Source organism: Hyperoodon ampullatus, assembly GCF_949752795.1.
Source record: "Hyperoodon ampullatus genome assembly, chromosome: 15".
Taxonomy (NCBI): domain Eukaryota; kingdom Metazoa; phylum Chordata; class Mammalia; order Artiodactyla; family Ziphiidae; genus Hyperoodon; species Hyperoodon ampullatus.
Window position 1 is genome coordinate 49,995,147 of NC_136928.1, and position 19,872 is coordinate 50,015,018.

A 19,872-nucleotide genomic window follows, 5' to 3' on the forward strand; every position below is an offset into this window, starting at 1 on the left:
GAGCAAGTAACACTAAAATCAAAATGAACTATAGGAGAGTTCTGGGTAACAGACATGAGGTGCCTCCCTACACGTGCCCTCCCGACACTAACTCAGGTCCAAGGCCTACCACTAGTCACAAATCTGCTGAATCAGACTTTCCAAATAGAATATGACCGGAAAAACCAACCTAAAGTCTAAATTAATTATCAAGTTAGTATTAACATCCTTGTTCTAGTAAATTTTTTTTTTTTTTTTTTGCGGTACGCAGGCCTCTCACTGCTGTGGCCTCTCCCGTTGCGGAGCACAGGCTCCAGACGCGCAGGCCCAGCGGCCATGGCTCACGGGCCCAGCCGCTCCACAGCATGTGGGATCCTCCCAGACCAGGGCACGAACCCGTGTCCCCTGCATCGGCAGGCGGACTCTCAACCACTGCGCCACCAGGGAAGCCCGAAACTCATGTCTTTTTATTATCCGCAGTGGGAGAGGCCACAACAGTGAGAGGCCCGCATACCGCAAAAAAAAAAAAAAAAAAAAAAAAAAAAAGACATGAGTTTCAATTAACAAAGATTTAAAAATTTATTCTATGCCCATGTTCCCTTGACTAATTTAACGTAATTTCCTTCTATTATTAACTCCAACCTAGAAGTTTTATGAAGTACAATTAAATTTTATCTGACCCTTTAAATATATTTATGAAATGGATTTAAAAATTCATGTAAGTGGCAAAAAGCCTAGCAAGATGCTGCTAATGAAAGTTTACAGTATTCACACAAATATGAGGCTGGAGCCAAAACATTACCAAATTAGCAAAGAAGCCAACAGTTGAAGTGCAGTCAATCATGGTAAAAGATCAAAATAATTCAATCGCTCTAAATAACAACCTTTAGCACAAGGGCATCTCTGTTATTCCTCCACCACCAACAGCCGCCCTATAGTTTTGGTCTCTTATCCTCCCTCATGGCCCCTGCCCTCTCTTCCTTTTCAGATTCTCGGGTCACGTCACCCCTTTTGTTGAGCACAGCCACCTGTTTCCATTCCTTCATTTGCAGGTAATACTTTCCCTGACAATATACCTCATTTTCCTTTCTTACTATTGTCATTTTGACAAAACAGTAATTTTCTTTCCTATGCTGACTTTCTCTTCTGATTCCACTGATTAGTTATGAGTATCATTTTATACCATGCTAGTCTCTGTGAGATAACAGAAAGTGTACTGGTCTCTGCTCCTGGTTCCTGACACAGAGTTCCTAAAACGCTTGTAATTTCCTAAGTGACCAGAGTACTAGGAGCATCTCTTGTTCTAATAAGGTGACCCGAGATGAGCTCTTGAATGGGGGCTGGTCACCAGAAAGACCAGCCATGATTAGGAGCTTGGAATTTTTAGTTCTACCCCCCACTCCGCCGTCATCCAGAGAGGGGAAATTGATCAAGCGTACGTGAGGAAGCTTCCTAAAACCCCAGTAGTGGTGGCGGGGGGCATGTTCCGTTCAGAGAGCTTTCAGGAGGGCAAACACATCCACCAGAAAGGTGACACAACTCAACTCTATAGGACAGAAGCTCCTGTGCTCAGGAGCCCCCCACACTTGTCATATCTCTTCATCTGGCTGTTCATCTGCATCCTTTATCAATAAACTGTTAAGTGTAAGTTAAGTGTTTCCCTGAGTTTAGTGAGCTGTTTTAGCAAATTGATTAAACCCAAGAAGGGGGTCATTGGGATCTCCTCTGTAACTGGTTGGTCAGAAGTACAGGTAATACCTGGGCTTGAGACTGGGTAGAGAGGCTGCAGGGCACCAGGCTTGTGGGATTGAACCCTTAACCTATGGGATCTGATGCTATCTCCAGGGAGACAGTGTCACAACTGAGTTAAACTGCAGAACACCCAGTTAGTGTCACAGGAAATCACTTGTTGTGGGGCGAAACCTCCACACATTTGGCGACCGGAAGTGTAACTGATGAAGTTTCTGAGTGTTGTGCCTTGACCTCTTTTATCTCGTAAACTAGTTTTTATTGCAGTTTTGCATAGGGATGCATATGTTTCATTATAACAGAACTGGCTGTATGCAAAAGTGTAAAAGAATATATTGGTGGGATAAAAATGTTCTAATTGTACATTTAATAAATAAATAATACTGATTTTACAATAGTAAAAATAGTACTAATTGTTGGTTGCCATAATTTAACCTCTATGACTTGACACTAACTGGGTAAGTCAATTATACTTCCATGAAAAAATAAATAAAATTAAGAAAAGAAATAAAAAACAAAAGAATTTAAAGGGCAGTTTTACACATGTTAAATTAAATTAAATGTATAGGAAATACAAAAATACTACAATAAATAATGCATTTTACCTCACAAAAGACATTAAGTTTGCTTGTGGAGGTGGACTTCCAAAAGGCTGCAGCTTGTAAGTTACTGTGAAATGGTGAGTCCTCTGAAGTGCAGTGCAAAGCTGTAACACCACATGCAAATGAGTGTGGCTCATGAACACACGGTGGATGTTTGAGGTGTGTGTCTGTGTACATTTTGTGTATGCCTACACTGCTCAGTTCAGCTGGGTGCAATTTTCTGCATTCACCCAGTGTTTCCCATGGGCAAAATGTGCATAAGCAACACAAAATTCACATTATGCTCAAATTGTTTCCTAATATATGAACTACATTAGAACAAGTCTTGCTTGTCAAAGAAAGTGTTAAGCTTAACTGACCTTCTATAATTTTGCTTAAAGAATGAAACAACATAAAGCAAAATATTAATAATGATTACCTCTGGATGGTAGAATAATTACTACAAAGAGTTTACCTTGCTTTTATAAACTGATAAAGATGAAATTTAAAGAAAATATCTCCAAAATACAAAATCCAACCAGATCTTAAATTGCAGCTTTATAGGCTAAAGTTTAAAAAGTGCTACATTAGTAAAGCAGATTCCTTTTCAGAAATGCCAAATTGCTTTCATATTCTTATCTTCTATTTAGAACGAAACTGAGCAATCAGGTTAAAAGGGGGCATTATTGGGGCTTCCCTGGCGGCGCAGTGGTTGAGAGTACCCCTGCTGATGCAGGGGACACGGGTTCGTGCCCCGGTCCGGGAAGATCCCACATGCCACGGAGCGGCTGGGCCCGTGAGCCATGGCCGCTGAGCCTGTGCGTCCGGAGCCTATGCTCCGCAATGGGAGAGGCCACAACAGTGAGAGGCCCGTGCACCGCAAAAAAAAAAGGGGGGGGGGATTATTATTAGACTAACTTACTATGTTATTTAGGGTTAAAAAGCAATGGAGATAAGCAGAAGGTGCTATGGAAACCAGAAAACTGCATGAGGAGGGCAGAGAAAGCTTCACAGAAAGGGTGATATTTGAGCTCAATCTTAAATATTAGTAGGGTTCCATCACATGGACAAGGTAGTAAAGGGCATTTAAGACAAAGGAAAAACATGGCGAAAAGCACAAAAAATGAGAGCAGTCTGGAGAACCAGCACAGTGAGGAGAAGAGTAGGTGAGGGAGTATAAGGGAGGCTGACTGAGAAGTAGCAGCCAGCCAGGCACAGGAATGGGTCTTCTTCTGGTAGGTTATGGGAAGCAAATTAATGTGTTCATAACCAAAAGGGAAGAAATGATATGATCAGACGTGCTAAGAAAGATTACTATGGGTTCATTGAGGAGGATGCAATGACCAGGGGAGGGAAAATAGCACATGTAAGGTTTTTAAATATACTGAAACAGAAAAGGATGATTACTTGGATGTGGGCAGAAGGAAGGGTTACATACCTCAGTGTGATAGCTGTTACAATATAATTCATCAACAGAATCTAGATACTTAGAGTTGTTTTAAGCACTATCAGAAATATGCTCCAAATGCAGAATACCATTGTTTTAGGTTGTGCCTCAATTTTTTAAAACAATTTTATTGAACTATAATTTACAATGTTCTGTTAATTTCTGTTATATAGCAAAATGATTCAGTTACACATATATATTCTTTTTCATATTCTTTTGCATTATGGTTTATCACAGGATATTGAATATAGTTCCCTTTGCCATACAGTAGGACCTCATTTTTTATCCATTCTATATATAATAGATTGCATCTGCTAACCCCAAACTCCCAATCCTTCCCTCCCCGACCCCCTTCCCCCTTGGCAACCAAAAGTCTGTTCTCTATGTCTATGAGTCTGTTTCTGTTTTGTAGATAGGTTCATTTACGTCGTAGTTTAGATTCCATATATAAATGATATTATATGGTATTTGTCTTTCTCTTTCTGACTTACTTCGCTTAGTTTGATAAACTCTGGATCCATCCATGTTGCTGCAAATGTGTGTCTCAACTTTTCAATTTTAAAAGATATGAGGAATAAGGGAGGCCAAGTACATTTTTCAAATAGCCTTTTTTTTTAAACAGGAGAAAGATAATTTAGAGTAGAGCTTTTATCTCTCAATGCAAATCTACTTTCTAAACTGTTGCTGCCCTCTGCTGTCTCTGAATTTACTTTTTTTCATTTTTTTTCCAGTAATAACATTAAAATAACATTAAACCTAGAGTTAATCAAAACCAAAACATCACAGGATAGCAGAATACACTCAATTTCTAGTAATATACAAACATATTTTTTTAAACTTTTAATGATTTTACTTTTAAGGAGAGTGCATCTGGCTTTTCCTCATAAATTAGCCTCAGTTTTGACTTTCTCCATGAAGTCAGTAGGCTAAGGAGCTATGCTGAACTCTGCAAAATGCCATTTTAAACTCAAGAGAGGCACATGAAAAGATGCTCAACATCGCTAATCATCAGAAAAATGCAAATCAAAACCACAATGAGACATCACCTCACACCTGTCAGAATGGCTATCATTAAAAAGACCACAAATAAGAAATTGTTGGCAAGGATGTAGAAAAAAGGGAACCCTCATAAACTGTTGGTGGGAGTGTAAACTGGTGCAGCCACTGTGAAAAACAGTATGCAAAAAAAAATAACTAAACATAGAACTACCATATGATCCAGCAATTCCACTCCTGGGTATATATCCGAAGAAAATGAAAACACTAATTCAAAAAGATACACAAATCCCAATATTCCTATCAGCATTATTTACAATTGCCAAGATATGGAAGGAACCTGTGTCCATCAACAGATTAATGGGCAAAGAAGGGGGGGTGGGGTGTGTGTGTGTGTGTGTGTGTGTGTGTGTGTGTGTGTGAATGGAATATTACTCAGCCGTAAAAAAAAAAGGATGAAATTTTGCCATTTCCAACAACATGGATGGACCTGGAAGGTATGATGCTTAATGAAGTCAGACAGAGAAAGCCAAATACTGTATGTTATCATTTATATGCGGAATCTAAAAAATAAAACAAACAAATGAATATAATAAAACAAACAGATGCACAGATATAGAGAACAAGCTAATGGTTACCAGTGGGGAGAGAGAAGCGGGGAGGGGCAACATAGGGGTAGGGGATTAAGAGGTACAAACTACTATGGGTAAAATAAGTTACAAGGATATATTGTACAGCATAGGGAATATAGCCAATATTTTATAATAACTTTAAATGGAGTATAATCTATAAAAATACTGAATCACTATGTTGTACACCTGAAACTAATATTGTAAATCAACTCGAGAGATTAGTTAGGTTCCCAGTGACTAGGATACACCTAGATTCTCCAATGTTCCATGTTATTGAAAGAAAATACATAGCTCTTAGCACCACGGAACTTGGAACAGTCTTCCTCCTTTAATATTTTCTAGGCTGGGTGATTTCAAATACCTTAACTGGACATCAGTTATCAAACTGACAATGTAAAGCATTTGATTTACATAATGTTATGATATCTCACAGGTCTATATGTGATGATGTCTAATGTTATGATATCTCACAGGTCTTATATTAAGTGTATCACTGAAAAAGTAGGGAATTACTGACTTGTTGAAAACTCTCAAGTACATTAATCCACACATATGCAGAGAGGTTCATGAAGAGAGCCAAGCCTTTCAAATCCAATTCCTAACTTCCATGCTTATTTCAGGGAATAAGAAAGATTCCCCAGAGAATATGCAGAGCAATATTTCTTACCTTTTTTTTTGGGGGGGTGGTTTACAGATACTTTCAAATATCTGATGAAACTTGCAGATCCTTTACCCCTCCAAAAATACAAATACACAAAATTTTGCATTAAATCTCAGGATACTTTCAAGAACTCATTCAAAACTCCCAGGTTTAAAGTTTCAGGTATTGAGTGAAAAGGGGGCCAAAAATAGAACTGGGGGTTGTGGGGTGGGCGTGGGGTGACTACACTGAAGAGGATGGCAAAAAATAGAAGGATCCAGCAATTCCAGTTCTGGGTATATATCTAAAGGAAACAAAATCATTATCTCGAAGAAATATCTGCACCCCCCACGTTCACTGCAGCATCATTTACAACAGCCAAGACACGGAAACACCCTAAGTGTCCACCAGCAAAGGAATGGATAAAGAAACTGTGATACATATGTACAACGGAGTATCCTTCAACCATAAAGAAAGAAATCCTGCCATCTGCAACAACATGGATGGACCTTGAGGGCATTATGTCAAGTGAAAAGAGTGAGACAGGGAAAGTCAAATACTTTGTGATCTCACTTATATGTGGAACCTAATAAAACCAAACTCATAAACACAGAACAGACTGGTGGTTGCGAGAGGCAGGGGGTGGAGGAAATGGGTGAAGGTGGTCAAAAGGTACAAATTTCAAGTTATAAGATTTAAGTCCTGGCAAGGTAATGTACAACATGGTGACTGTAATTAAAAAACAAAAACTAAAACTGTATTGTATATTCGAAAAGCTGCTAAGAGATTAGACCTTAAAAGGTCTCTTCATAAGAAAAAAAAAACTACGTGAGGTGACGATGTTAACTAAACTTATTGTGGTGATCATTTACGTAGTATATATATACATATTAAATCGTGTTGTACACCTAAATTTATACAATGTTATATGTCAATTATTTCTCAATAAAACTGGGAGGAAAAAAAGCCTGTCACACTCACCAGTGAAACCTAGTAAGATAAGGACTGGACCGTGTTCACTGAATTCAGCAACAAGTAAGTCACTTAGCAAATGCCATTTCAGTACAGTGGTCAGGGCTGAAGCCAGTGGAGTGAATGGAATATGGAAATGTAGGCTTTCAGAAACTTCACTGAGTATAAGTACAAGAGGAGGACACAGGGACAAGGATGGCTTTTTTACCTCATGAGGGAAGAGATGTGAGACAAATGTTTAAAACAGCTGATGTTAAGTGGTAAGAGTAAATTGTTTAGAGAGCCTATCTCCATGATTACACCCTGATTACATCCCTAACACCAGTCAATCCCCTTGTGCTTCCAACTGATCCTGCTGGAATGAGGCCAGAGGAGACAGAGTCAGAAAATCGTAGCAGTAGAAGATATTCATTTACAGGATGAGGAAATTGAGGCACAAAGGAGGGAAATTAAGCCACACTAAAGAAATGTGAAACAGAAAAGATTAAAGACCCATTTTCTTTAATTCCACTTTGGTGGAACTAAATTCTACGGCATTTAAGCCTCATCAGTCTGAGGAGCCTTGATTAGAACAGGAATACCTTTTATACAGTGGTACTCTGAAACGATAAGCAGTTAGCTATTCTTTTACACTCTGTTAGATAAACAAGAGGAAAGGTTACCATAAAATTTAAATTAAATCTATACTTATTTTGTACCAGTAATCATAGTTTTTTTTAAGTCTGCCTACAGAAAAAATCATAAAGCTTTCTCATAATATTGAAAGGTTTGTTTTCCATAGTTCTAAGAGATGTTGATTTTTAACTCTGAAACTTAAAATGCTTTATGTATTAGACATATAACTTTGTACTTACTAAAATATTTGTTGTAGAAACTTATGTTCACTTAAAGTTAAAAACTATGCTTGTAAGAGCAAGTTGATTTTATCCACCAATACTATATTGATTAACTAATATATGACTTTGCTTACTTTACTGTAGTAACTTCCCTCTGACTTCAGCTGTTACCACCAAGACCTTCTGTCTTAACTTTCTTTCATAGGTGTACTGGAAACATTAATTCCCGCAGGCCTGGAATTAGCCTCCGGTGTTTTCTTAAAGTTCCTGCACGGCGATGGTCAAGGCATGAAACATACTAATTGTGTTGTTTTGTAATCTCTAGTCCTAGGAGATTCAAGGTGGTTCATTCAGCTTAGCACCATGTAATGGATGATTTGCACCTGCTCTCACTGAGGCCCCAAGAGGGCTCTGCTGCAGAAACTAGTTACAGAACAGGAATACGCCCACAAGACCAGCAAAATATTAAGAAGCCCAGCAATACAGTTTTAGGCTCCCTGGTTCCAGGGTGTTCTGCATACAATAATGGTCCCTGATCTGAGAAGGTGCACCTCACCAAGGACCTTTTTATAGGTACCTGCACCTGACCTCCCTGGCCCCCTTGCTGTGACAGCCTTTGGCTGTGATGCATTATCCTTACTTTAGTGCAGCTGCTAGACTGTATCCTTTTCCCGTAATAAACCATATGTTTGTAAGCACTGTCATTTCGGGTCCTGTGAGTCAAACCCTGTTCAACTGCCACTGTTAGTGCAAGACACCTATTAATAAACCTCGTAATCCTAATATTCATTTCTAAAAAACAAAAATTCTAAATTGTCTCATGACTTCTGGCTTCTGTGATACAGCCAGAGGGCAATACAAACCTATTAAGAGAACTTAAAGACGAGTCACTAGAACCAACTTTAAAAGGACAGAACATTTGCTAAGTATATTGAGAGTGAAGGAAAACAAAAACAAAATCATTTTATTACCTTCATATTTTTCCAGAGCCTGAATAACATTAGGGAGTTGATTTATACCCTGATAGAGTCGGTAACAATCTTGTAAGTTTGCTGCTTGTCTTTGAAATTTCTTGGCAAGTCGGTTAAGATCTGGAAATCGACGAAGTAAATCTTCTTGTAAACTCTGCCTCAATTCTGCATCTTCTACAAAAGCTTCTACTAAATTTAATCTGAAATAAATTATACTAGAATTAATCTTAAATATTTTAGTATGAAACTAAAATTTGTCAACTAGGTGCATGTCTCAACTCAAAAACTCCATGTAAGAAGCTTGAATCTATTCTGAAATGTTAGTTTTTTATAGAGGATGGAAAGCTCCATAACACTGTGATGTAAGCAGTTTGTGATTAGTTAATAACCAAATTAATGTTTAGTTAAGTAGTATCATATGATACTGAAATATACCCAATTTTGTTTGCCTTTCACCAAATTGACATTTCTTAAATAGAGGAATCTCATTATTGGGATTGTTGATATTGACACATTACTGCACATGGAAACAATGATCTTTAATGAAACAGAATTACAATTCAAGAATGTTGCCAAATTCAATACTTATTCTATCAGAAAGTCTTATAAATTCAGAATGTATTCTAAAATTACCTCATGATAGTACAAAGCCAAAATGATCTTTAATAAAACAGAATTACAATTCAAGAATGTTGCCAAATTCAGTACTTATTCTATCAGAAAGTCTTATAAATTCAAAATGCATTCTAAAATTACCTCATGATAGTACAAAGCCAAAATTTTCTAATTAAAAAACTGAAATAAGTTTATTGCTTCACAAAATCAATAAATAAAATCTTAGCTTGTTTCAATAACTATAAAATACACAGCTAATATTGCTCTTGTAATTTATTGGAATCAGTGGCTTTCCATTTTTTTCCCTGTAATCCACAGCAAGAAATATAGTTTTACATCATGACCCAGCACACACATGCACAGATACTGTAGCGGGCAAAATAAGCCACCTCAAAACATGCCACTCTAGTGTCCATAAGGACTACTTTGGTCCTTAAGGACTATTTTTAGTTGAGGACAATTGAAAAGGAGCAGAAAGAAGGAAAGCTCTTTGCCTTCTCCCTATTTGCCCGAAAGCAGGACATAAATTTACCAAGGTGCTCCCCCTTCCTTCTTTACCAGGAAGGACAACAATTAATCTCAACTTTAGATCCTTAACAGCCTGGAAATGGCAACAGAGGAACCTACATAACCCTACCAGCTAGCCTTTATCTACCTTTAGTGTCCATACATTTCCCTTCCCACAATTTGTAGCCCTAGGAACTCAAAGTCCTTTTCCTTTGTCTTGTCACTTCTCTGAAAATTTATTGTTCCTTTGCTAAGATGCTATATAAGCCCAAGTTCCAACTAACCCTAGAGTTACTCATCTCTGAGTGCTCCCACATGTAAGCATAAACTTCTGTTTGTTTTTTCTCTTGTTAATCTGTCTTTTGTCAGTCCAATTCATAGGGCCACAGCCAAAGAACTAGGAGAGTAGTAGGAAAAAGAAACTTTCCTCCCTGACAACATATAATTAAAATAGGTTTTGCAAGACAAAACTTAACTCCTACTATATGTGGTGCACTCTTTTATCTTTCTATTGTATTTAACTTTTCAAAAATGCTAGTTATCACCTGCTACACTAACTTCACAACCCACCACTGGGGCACAACATGCAGTATGAAAAACTGTAGTAGATGGTATTGAAGTAATAGCTGAAAGGTAAACTTTAACATTCAAAGGTAGGGGAAATGGTGTGGGCACAGAAGACAATCCTAGGTTTAGAACGCTATCAGACGAACAACCGTTTTCCTTACATATGTAAACTATATGAGTAGTAAATTAATCCTCAAATTGCACAGGAACAGGAAAAGGAACCAAATCAGCTTTCTAAATTTCTTAACTATTTACTGATCTCTCCATCAGCATTTACAATTCCTACATCATCATAACGTTCATCTAGCATGTCATATGAAGGGAAAAATATGCTGCCCCTGTAGTAATCATATAATGACTACAAATATTAAAGCAAGATTTTGCAACCTTGGTATGTGGCAGCCTGGATGGGAGGGGAGCCTGAGGGAGAATGGATACATGTTTATGTATGGCTGAGTCGCTTTGCTGTGCACCTGAAACTATCACAGCATTGTTAATCAGCTATACTCCAATATAAAGTAAAAAGTTAAAAAAAAAAAAGATTTTGCAACCTTGGCAACATTGACATTTAGGCTAGATAATTCTTTGCTGTGAGGGGTTGTTCTGTGCTGTTTAACAGCATCCCTGAATTCCACCCACTATACTCTTTCCAGAGTAACAACCCAAAATGTCTCCAGACACTGCCAAATGTCCCAGAGGTGGCGGGGGAGGGGAGGACAGCCCCAGGCTGGGCCACTGGTTTAAGTGACCTTGAATCACTTTAAAAGATGAAAATAAAGAGAAAAATAACAAACTCTATAGAATGTCAAGATAATATTTAGGGAGTTGGTAGTAGATATATTTGTTGTAGCAAATGCCAAATTAGTGGGGAAATAATCTGCTACCAAGCTTGTATTACGAACCAGTCACAGGTTATATAAACAGAATTATTCAGGCACTTACTGCTTAGGAAAAGATTTCTATGGCTTGTACTCTAGATTTTAAAAACAAAGCAAACAAAATTGAGTAAGAGATGCAGCCAAATCACAGCAAATTCGGGCCTTCCTAGCTAATCCTCTGGCTCTAACTGGGCTTCTCCAAGTTTGATCCAAGATTACCCATATTAAAATCACTTGGAGGTGGAATACAGAATCCCCAAGGTTGGGGCCCACCTATGAAACTGCAATGAGCTTCTCAAGCGATTCTTCGGCCCAGAACAGTTTAAAAAAGTGAGTTCTAACAATCACAAGAAATTTCTGAGTTCTCACGATAAAGCAGGAAGAGAAGTTTAAGGGGGTCAGGAAAAGGACGAAAGAAACCTGATGCTGGCTTCACCTACCTCATCTTTCTTTTCCTAAAACTCCTTAGGCTACTCTCCATAAATGGTAAGTATCCATAGAGAAGACATCTCTGATCTAGAATCTCCCTATGCTTCTTTCCTGTTCCACCAAGTGTCTTATCACTGTTTCCTCTCAAGCTGACCACAGAATCATAAGTAACCAACATTGTTCAAGGGCATAAAGTTCCACAGAATAGAGAGCCCAGAAATAAACCCACACACCTACGGTCAATTAATCTTCAACCAAGGAGGCAAGAATATACAATGAGAAAAAGACGGTCTCTTCAGCAAGTGGTGTTGGGAAAGCTGGGACAGCCACATGTACATCAATGAAGTTGAAAACAGCCTCACACCACACACAAAAATAAACTCAAAATAGCTTAAAGACTTAAACACAAGACATGATGCCATAAAACTCCTAGAAGAGATCATAATTTTGTAAAACATTTTCTGACATAAATCCTACCAATGTTTTCTTAGCTCAGTCTCCCAAGGCAATAGAAATAAAAACAAAAATAAACAAATGGGACCTAGTCAAACTTAGAAGCTTTTGCACAGCAAAGGAAACCACAAACAAAACGAAAAGACAACCTACAGATTGGGAGAAAATATTTGTAAACAATGCAACTGACCAGGGCTTAATTTCCAAAATATACAAACAGCTCATACAACTCAACAACAAAAAAACAAACAACCCAATCGAAAAATGGGCAGAAGACCTAAATAGACATTTCTCCAAAGAAGACATACAGATGCCCAATAAGCACATAAAAAGTTGCTCAACATCACTAATCATTAGAGAAATGCAAATCAAAACTACAATGAGGTATCACCTCACACCAGTCAGAATGGCCATCACTAAAAAGTCTACAAGTAACAAATGTTGGAGAGGGTGTGGAGAAAAGGTGGGAATGTAAGTTGGTGCAGCCACTTGGAAAACAGCATGGAGGTTCCCCAGAAAACTAAAAATAGAATTACCATATGATCCAGCAATCCCATTCCTGGGCATATACCCAGACAAAACTAATTCAAAAAGATACATGCACCTCCTATGTTCACAGCAGCACTATTCACAAGAGCCAAGACATGGAAGCAACCTAATGTCCATCGATGGATGAATGGATGATGGATGAATGGATGAATATATATAATGGAATAATACTCAGGCATGAAAAAGAACAAAATAAAGCCATTTGCAGCAACATGGATGCAACTAGAGATTACCGTACTAAGTCAGTCAGAAAGAGAAAGGCAAATACCGTACGATATCACTTATATGTGGAATCTAAAATATGACACAAATGAATCTATCTACAAAACAGCAACAGACTCATGAACATACAGAACAGACTTGTGGTTGCCAAGGGCAAGAGGGATTGAGTGGGAGGTTGGAGTTAGCAGATGTAAGCTATTATATATAGAACGGATAAACAGCAAGGTCCTACTGTATAGCAAATGGAACTATATTCGATATCCTATGAGAAACCATAATGGAAAAGAATATAAAAAAAGAATGTATATACATATATATAACTGAATCACCTTGCTGTACAGCAGAAATTAACACATTGTAAATCAACTGTACTTTAATTAAAAAAAAAAAAAAAAGCATAAAGTTCCAGAAAGAGTATTAAGAAGTAAAACAGCAAGGGAACACATAGCACAAGGCAAGATACACAGCCCCCTCAGTCTTTGGCCTGGATATCATTAAAAGTCTGATAATGGACTTCCCTGGCGGCACAGTGGTTAGGAATCCGCCTGACAATGCAGGCAACACGGGTTCGAGCCCTGGTCCGGGAAGATTCCACATGCCACGGAGCAACTAAGCCCCCATGCGCCACAACTACGGAGCCCACATGCCACAACTACTGAAGCCCGCGCAGGTAGAGCCCGTCCTCTGCAATGAGAAGCCACCGCAATAAGAAGCCCATGCACCGCAGTGAAGAGCAGCCCCTGCTCACCGCAACTAGAGAAAGCCCGTGCACAGCAACCAAGACCCAATGCAGCCAAAAATAAATAAATTTATTTTAAAAAAAAGTCTAATAAATTGCTAGTTTCACAAGTCTATTCAACATGCCATTTCAGAAATAATTATAGTATTAGTTTGTGTTCTGGCTAACAGAGGTTTTTTTAAAAAAGACTGCTCTACTGTTTCCATGACAATCCCACTTTCAAATCACAATTTCAGAAGTACCAAAGTTAGTGTTGGCAAAACAGAGTATACCTGTCAATCCTACTCAAAATTACTCAGCTGTCACAATTTGATACATTAATTCAAAAGTTGACTGGAATACAAGATAATTTTTAGGGTAAGTTAATCTCTAAAATTCCAAAGAATAAATTATAAAATTAGTCATGAAATTTTTGATATTTTAAAATCACCATTCTGTTCTTTAAAACCAGCACTTCTGATCTCTCACTGTAAGAACAGTTGACTGGAATTTCATGACAGCTTATTTATATGGCTGAGAACACATCTGGTACCTAAATACAATTACAAGTTTTTGAGCCTCTTCTTTATCTGTTCTTCACATGGTTTAACGCAGACAGAACCACTCATTTGATACATTAAATAGCAGATAATCTGCTACATAGGCTTGAGAAAATTAAAAAAGAAAAAAAAGTATGGCAAAATGTAAGAGAAAGGAACATGCTTTCAAGGAATTTTCAATCTAGTGGAGAAGGACATGTTGCATCTTACAGTTAGTGCTGAGTAACAACCAAGATACAAAATGCAATGAAATGTGGTACAAGTAAGAAAGCAGAGAATTCCTATGGGAGCTGGGGAACCTCATTTTGGGGTATTTCATTTGCCTATACTCTAAATAGTTGGGATTTAAAGAGATAGGATCTTGAGGAAAATACTTGGGAGGGGAGGGTGGAGCAGCAACAGCAGAGACTTGAAGGGAGAACAGTACAGAATGCACTGGAAGAAAACTGAAGCAGAGAAGGAATAGGGAAAAAAACTATAACCAAGGCAAAATGGAAAGGTTGCCTTTGGAAAGGAAAGAGCATTATTTCCTCTTCTGAGAAAGAGCCAGGGAGTAAAAGACTGAAAATACAGGTACATTTTGAGATTATAAGAATCAGGGAGGAGATCATCTGCTTACACGTAGGAGGCAGCTGAAGGGAAAATAAAAAATGTTAGATTGGGCTTCCTTGGTGGTGCAGTGGTTGGGAGTCCGCCTGCCGATGCGGGGGACACGGGTTCGTGCCCCGGTCCGGGAGGATCCCGCATGCCCCGGAGTGGCTGGGCCCGTGAGCCATGGCCGCTGAGCCTGCGCGTCCGGAGCCTGTGCTCCGCAACGGGAGAGGCCACGGCGGTGAGAGGCCCGCGTACCGCGGAGAAAAAAGAAAAAAAAAAAAAAAAAAAAAATGTTAGATTGGTCACTGAAATGAGTCATGTAACAAAAGTAATACCAGGCAGCAGTGAAAACTAGATAGCCTGAAAGTACAGTGGGTCCAATCAGCATTCTGTGACCTTCTCCAGACACTTTTAATTGAGAAAGAAAGCTAAGGAGAGAGGGGCCAGTATGACAAAGGACCAATGGGGCAAGAAATTCTATGGCCCCCATGAAAGCACTGGAAAGAGGGCTGCCTTTGTGGTGCAGACTGGACAGGAAGGCAAATAAAATTCAAAGGGACTAGCACATCAGCCCAGAGACCAGAAAAAAGGGGTTTCCACTAAACTTGATTGGAAGCAGAGAAAAGTGGTGGAAAAGCAGTAGAGTGACAGCCCTCCTGTTCTTCCTCTGAGGCCAGAGCAATGCTTTGCTGTTTTAAAGAAACTGCACTCACTGTATGACTTCCAGACCTCTGTTTCCACAGAATACAGACTACTAACTAAAGACATCCTTGCACAAAAGGATACTTAATATAATCTGGAAAGAAGTCTAGGTCTAAGTCTTAATATAACCCTGGAAGTACACTGCCTCAAGAAGCATGATATATTATCACATAAGCATCACCACCATTTCTACATTTATAGGAACCACTTTTTTTAAAATAAATTTATTTATTTTATTTATTATTTTTGGCTGTGTTGGGTCTTCGTTGCTGCGCACGGGCTTCCTCTAGTTGCGGCAAGTGGGGGCTACTCTTCGTTGCGGTGCACGGGCTTCTCATTGTGGTGGCTTCTCTTGTTGTGGAGCACAGGCTCTAGGCATGTGGGCTTCAGTAGTTGCAGCACGTGGGCCCAGTAGTTGTGGCTTGCGGGCTCTAGAGCACAGGCTCAGTAGTTGTGGTGCACGGGCTTAGTTGCTCCACGGCATGTGGGATCTTCCCAGACCAGGGCTCAAACCCGTGTCCCCTGCATTGGCAGGTGGATTCTCAACCACTGTGCCACCAGAGAAGCCCAGAACTACTTTTATTTGGAGATATATATTTCTAATAAGATTGCTACATTAATAATATTAAATGTCATAGAAAAAGAAATACTCAGTTTTAAACTAGAAGGCAATAAGAATACCAAATTCAACATATGCAAATGACACCATCAGCAATTTCACGAGTGAACTATTTCATATGCTAACATATATTCAACGTTCTTTAAAGAATTCTAACTTTGAGGGGCTCCCCTGGTGGCACAGTGGTTGAGAGTCTACGCCTGCCGATGCAGGGGACATGGGATCGTGCCCCGGTCAGGGAAGATCTCACATGCCGCGGAGCGGCTAGGCCCGTGAGCCATGGCCACTGAGCCTGCGCATCCGGAGCCTGTGCTCCACAACGGGAGAGGCCACAATAGTGAGAGGCCCGTGTACCGCAAAAAATAATAATAATAATAATAATAATTCTAACTTTGAAAAAACATGGGAAAATTACCAAGGCTTCAGATGAATCTATGGAAAGACAAAAAAACAAAAACAAAAAAACCCCAGAAGATTAAAAGTAATAGTAACAGTCCTAGTGTATGTGCAAACATGAGGACTCTTTGGACCTATCAGAAAATAAGTGCAAAAATAGTAATATGGACAGTGTTCTTATAATTCCTAATTTGATTGTTAGATAAAGCACAAAAGGAAGAAATGCCCAGAAACTCACTCCTAAAAGGTAGTAACATATCAATTCTCATTGGAGATTAAAGTATTTAAGCCATTAGCTAAAAAGTATTTGTAGTCTCAGTGCAAACAGGTTTTAATGAATGGAAAAATGAGCATTACAACACATAAAGCAATTCCATGGATATAACTTAAATAAAAGCCAAAATAGTACATTTCACTTCTGATGTTAATCCAACTTGGATCAAATTAAATACAATTGACAGAAACAAGAAATACAGTACAGGGACTTCCCTCGTGGCGCAGTGGTTAAGAATCCACCTGCTAATGGTCCGGGAAGATCCCACATGCCATGGAGCAACTAAGCCCATGCATCACAACTACTGAGCCTGAGCTCTAAAGCCCACAAGCCACAACTACTGAGCCCACGCACTGCGACTACTGAAGCCCGCAAACCTAGAGCCCGCGCTCTGCAACAAGAAGCCACCACAATGAGAAGCCTGAGCACCGCAACGAAGAGCAGCCCCTGCTCGCCGCAACTAGAGAAAGCCTGCATGCAGCAACGAAGACCCAATGCAGCCAAAAGTAAATAAATAAAATAAATTTAAATTTAAAAAAAGAAATACAGTACAGCATTTAAGGGCATGGGCTCTGGAGTCAGGCCAGCCTGGCTTTAAAGCCAGCCTCCATCACCACACAGCTAATGAACATGAGATGCTTAGCACAGTGCCAGGCAACCTGTCTTCTCTTCCTCCTAAGAGCCTGACAGTAACTTAAAAGTAATCCTATTTTCATCATCGTTCCTGAACCTATCACTGGGCTATAGTCCTGGACAAGATGTATGCATCAAACTCAAAGATCTAGTCATAACTGTCCCTATGTCTGCTCTAATAAAAATAGAAGAAAAAGAGAAATCTTTGCTTCCCTTAACAGAATTCACCGCACAACCACACACTTTAAAATTAACTCCTCACTTACTGTTTAAGAGGATGGAGTAGAGATTTCCACTACTTTCTCTGCTAGAAAATCATCCCAAAACAATGACAGTAAAAAAAAAGAAAAAACTGGGGACTTCTCTGGTGGTCCAGTGGTTAAGAATCCGTCCTGCAATGCAGGGAACTCTGGTTCGATCCCTGGTTGGGGAACTAAGATCCCACATGCCGCAGGGCAACTAAGCCCGCGCGCCGCAACTAAGACCCGGCGCAGCCAAAAAATAAATAAATATTAAAAAAGAAAAAACTTGATTCAGTGTGTAATCCTGAAGATCAATCTTAAATGCTTAGAGAGGGAGCTAATAGACTTGCCCTGAGAACCCCAGGAAGGCATTAACCAGAAAGCATGAGGTATCACAGCAGGTGGAATTGAGAAATGGTGATAAAAAAAGGAGACTGTCTCAGTGAAAGTCTGCCTTAAGGAGTATAACTTTTTCTTCTTGGTCTGTGGAATTTCAGCATTTGGCTTTGAAAACCACAGGCCTTAGTAATTGCTGGTTAAAAAAAAAAATTTCTCCCCAAGATAAAAAGGGGAAAATATTTCCTCTTATCTTAGTAGATCATATTTTGACTTATAAAGCCTTTCTCGCAAATGTTATTTCTAATTAATAAGTCTTATAAGGCCACCAGATTTTGGAAATTATTGCTATGTCCTATGAAAATAACCTTTACTTACAGTCAAAAAAATTAATTTTGATATCTTGTCTTCTAAATAATTTGTTATTCTGGTAATAGTATGTAAGGTTTTTGAAGGGTTTAAATACATGCAGGCTCTAGTTGTTAAGCCAGAAGAGGACCACTGACATGTGCCCTGTTCCCACAAGCCCAAAGTTAAAAATAAAACCAATGACCTAGATCTTGGGAATTATTTAAATTACCTAATATTTCTTTTAAGAAACAACTAAAAGATGAGGGAGAATGGACATAAACTTTTACTTGTTTAGGCACAGGCTTTCCATGGTAGGATACTCAAGAAACTGATTAAGACAAGTTGCTCCCAGGGCAGGTGTTGGCAATTCACATAGAGTACAATAAGAAATGTGTCCCTGGAGCTGTGCAGAGGCCCTGAAAAAAAGTACTGAGAAACTGGAAGACAACAGTAAGAGACTCATCACTGTATATCCTTCTGTTCTGTTGGACTTTTGACACACGTTAATGTAGTTACTGACTCACAAATAATTAAAATAAAAAACTGTAAGCTGCCTTAATTACTTGCAAATATCCAATCCTTCCTATTTCTTATTTTAAGTTACTAAATTCCACTTTTCTTCCCCAAAAAAACTGCCTTCAGAAAGTTGCCTTAGCATTTCAATTTTTGCATTTTCAATGATATATCAACATACCCATGAATCACTGACCTCATGAGTTATTTTTATTTTAAGACCCTTGAGAATCCACAGGATCAATACTTTGCTTGGTAGTTATCTGCAGGGTGTCTTATGATACTGATCAACTATTTTACATTTGCCTGGCATACACAGTCCCAAACAGTCGAGGGATCACCATGCTTTATACCATCAGAATTCAGTAGCTACTCAACAAATTCTTGAACAATTTGACAACATCAAATCTATAAAAATACTGACTCTCTTTTACCTATCCTGGCAATATATCTTAATTTACCAAATCGAAAACATGAGGTATAGGGACTTCCCTGGTGGCGCAGGGGTTAAGAATCCGCCTGCCAATTCAGGGCACACAGTTTCGAGCCCTGGTCCGGGAAGATCCCACATGCCACGGAGCAACTAAGCCTGTGCACCACAACTACTGAAGCCCGCGCGCCTAGAGCCCATGCTCTGCAACAAGAGAAGCCACAGCAATGAGAAACCCGCGCAGCACAAGGAAGAGTAGCCCCCGCTCGCCACAACTAGAGAAAGCCCACATGCAGCAACAAAGACCCAACGTAGCCAAAAAGAAATATAAGTAAATAAATAAAGTAAAAAAAAAAAAATTAGGTATACAATAAGGTCACATGAAATAACCTAATTATTGAAAAAGGTAAAGTATATCTAGTCAATAAAATATTATGTACTTATTAAAAATGCTGAATATGAACATAAAACAACACTAAAA

The 19,872-nt window shown here is 38.9% G+C and overlaps 1 protein-coding gene across 2 annotated transcripts in view; it reads right to left on the minus strand.

Annotated features, from left to right (window-relative positions):
* The window catches only part of MSH2 (mutS homolog 2), a gene marked incomplete at both ends in the record, with an annotated part of 74,771 nt that overhangs the window by 39,076 nt on the left and 15,823 nt on the right, over positions 1-19,872 (minus strand). For both annotated transcript variants that reach the window (XM_079721353.1, XM_079721352.1), the window contains one exon: positions 8,804-9,003. In XM_079721353.1, the coding sequence (XP_079577479.1) occupies positions 8,804-9,003 (200 nt within the window). The remainder of the gene's footprint in view (positions 1-8,803; positions 9,004-19,872) is intronic.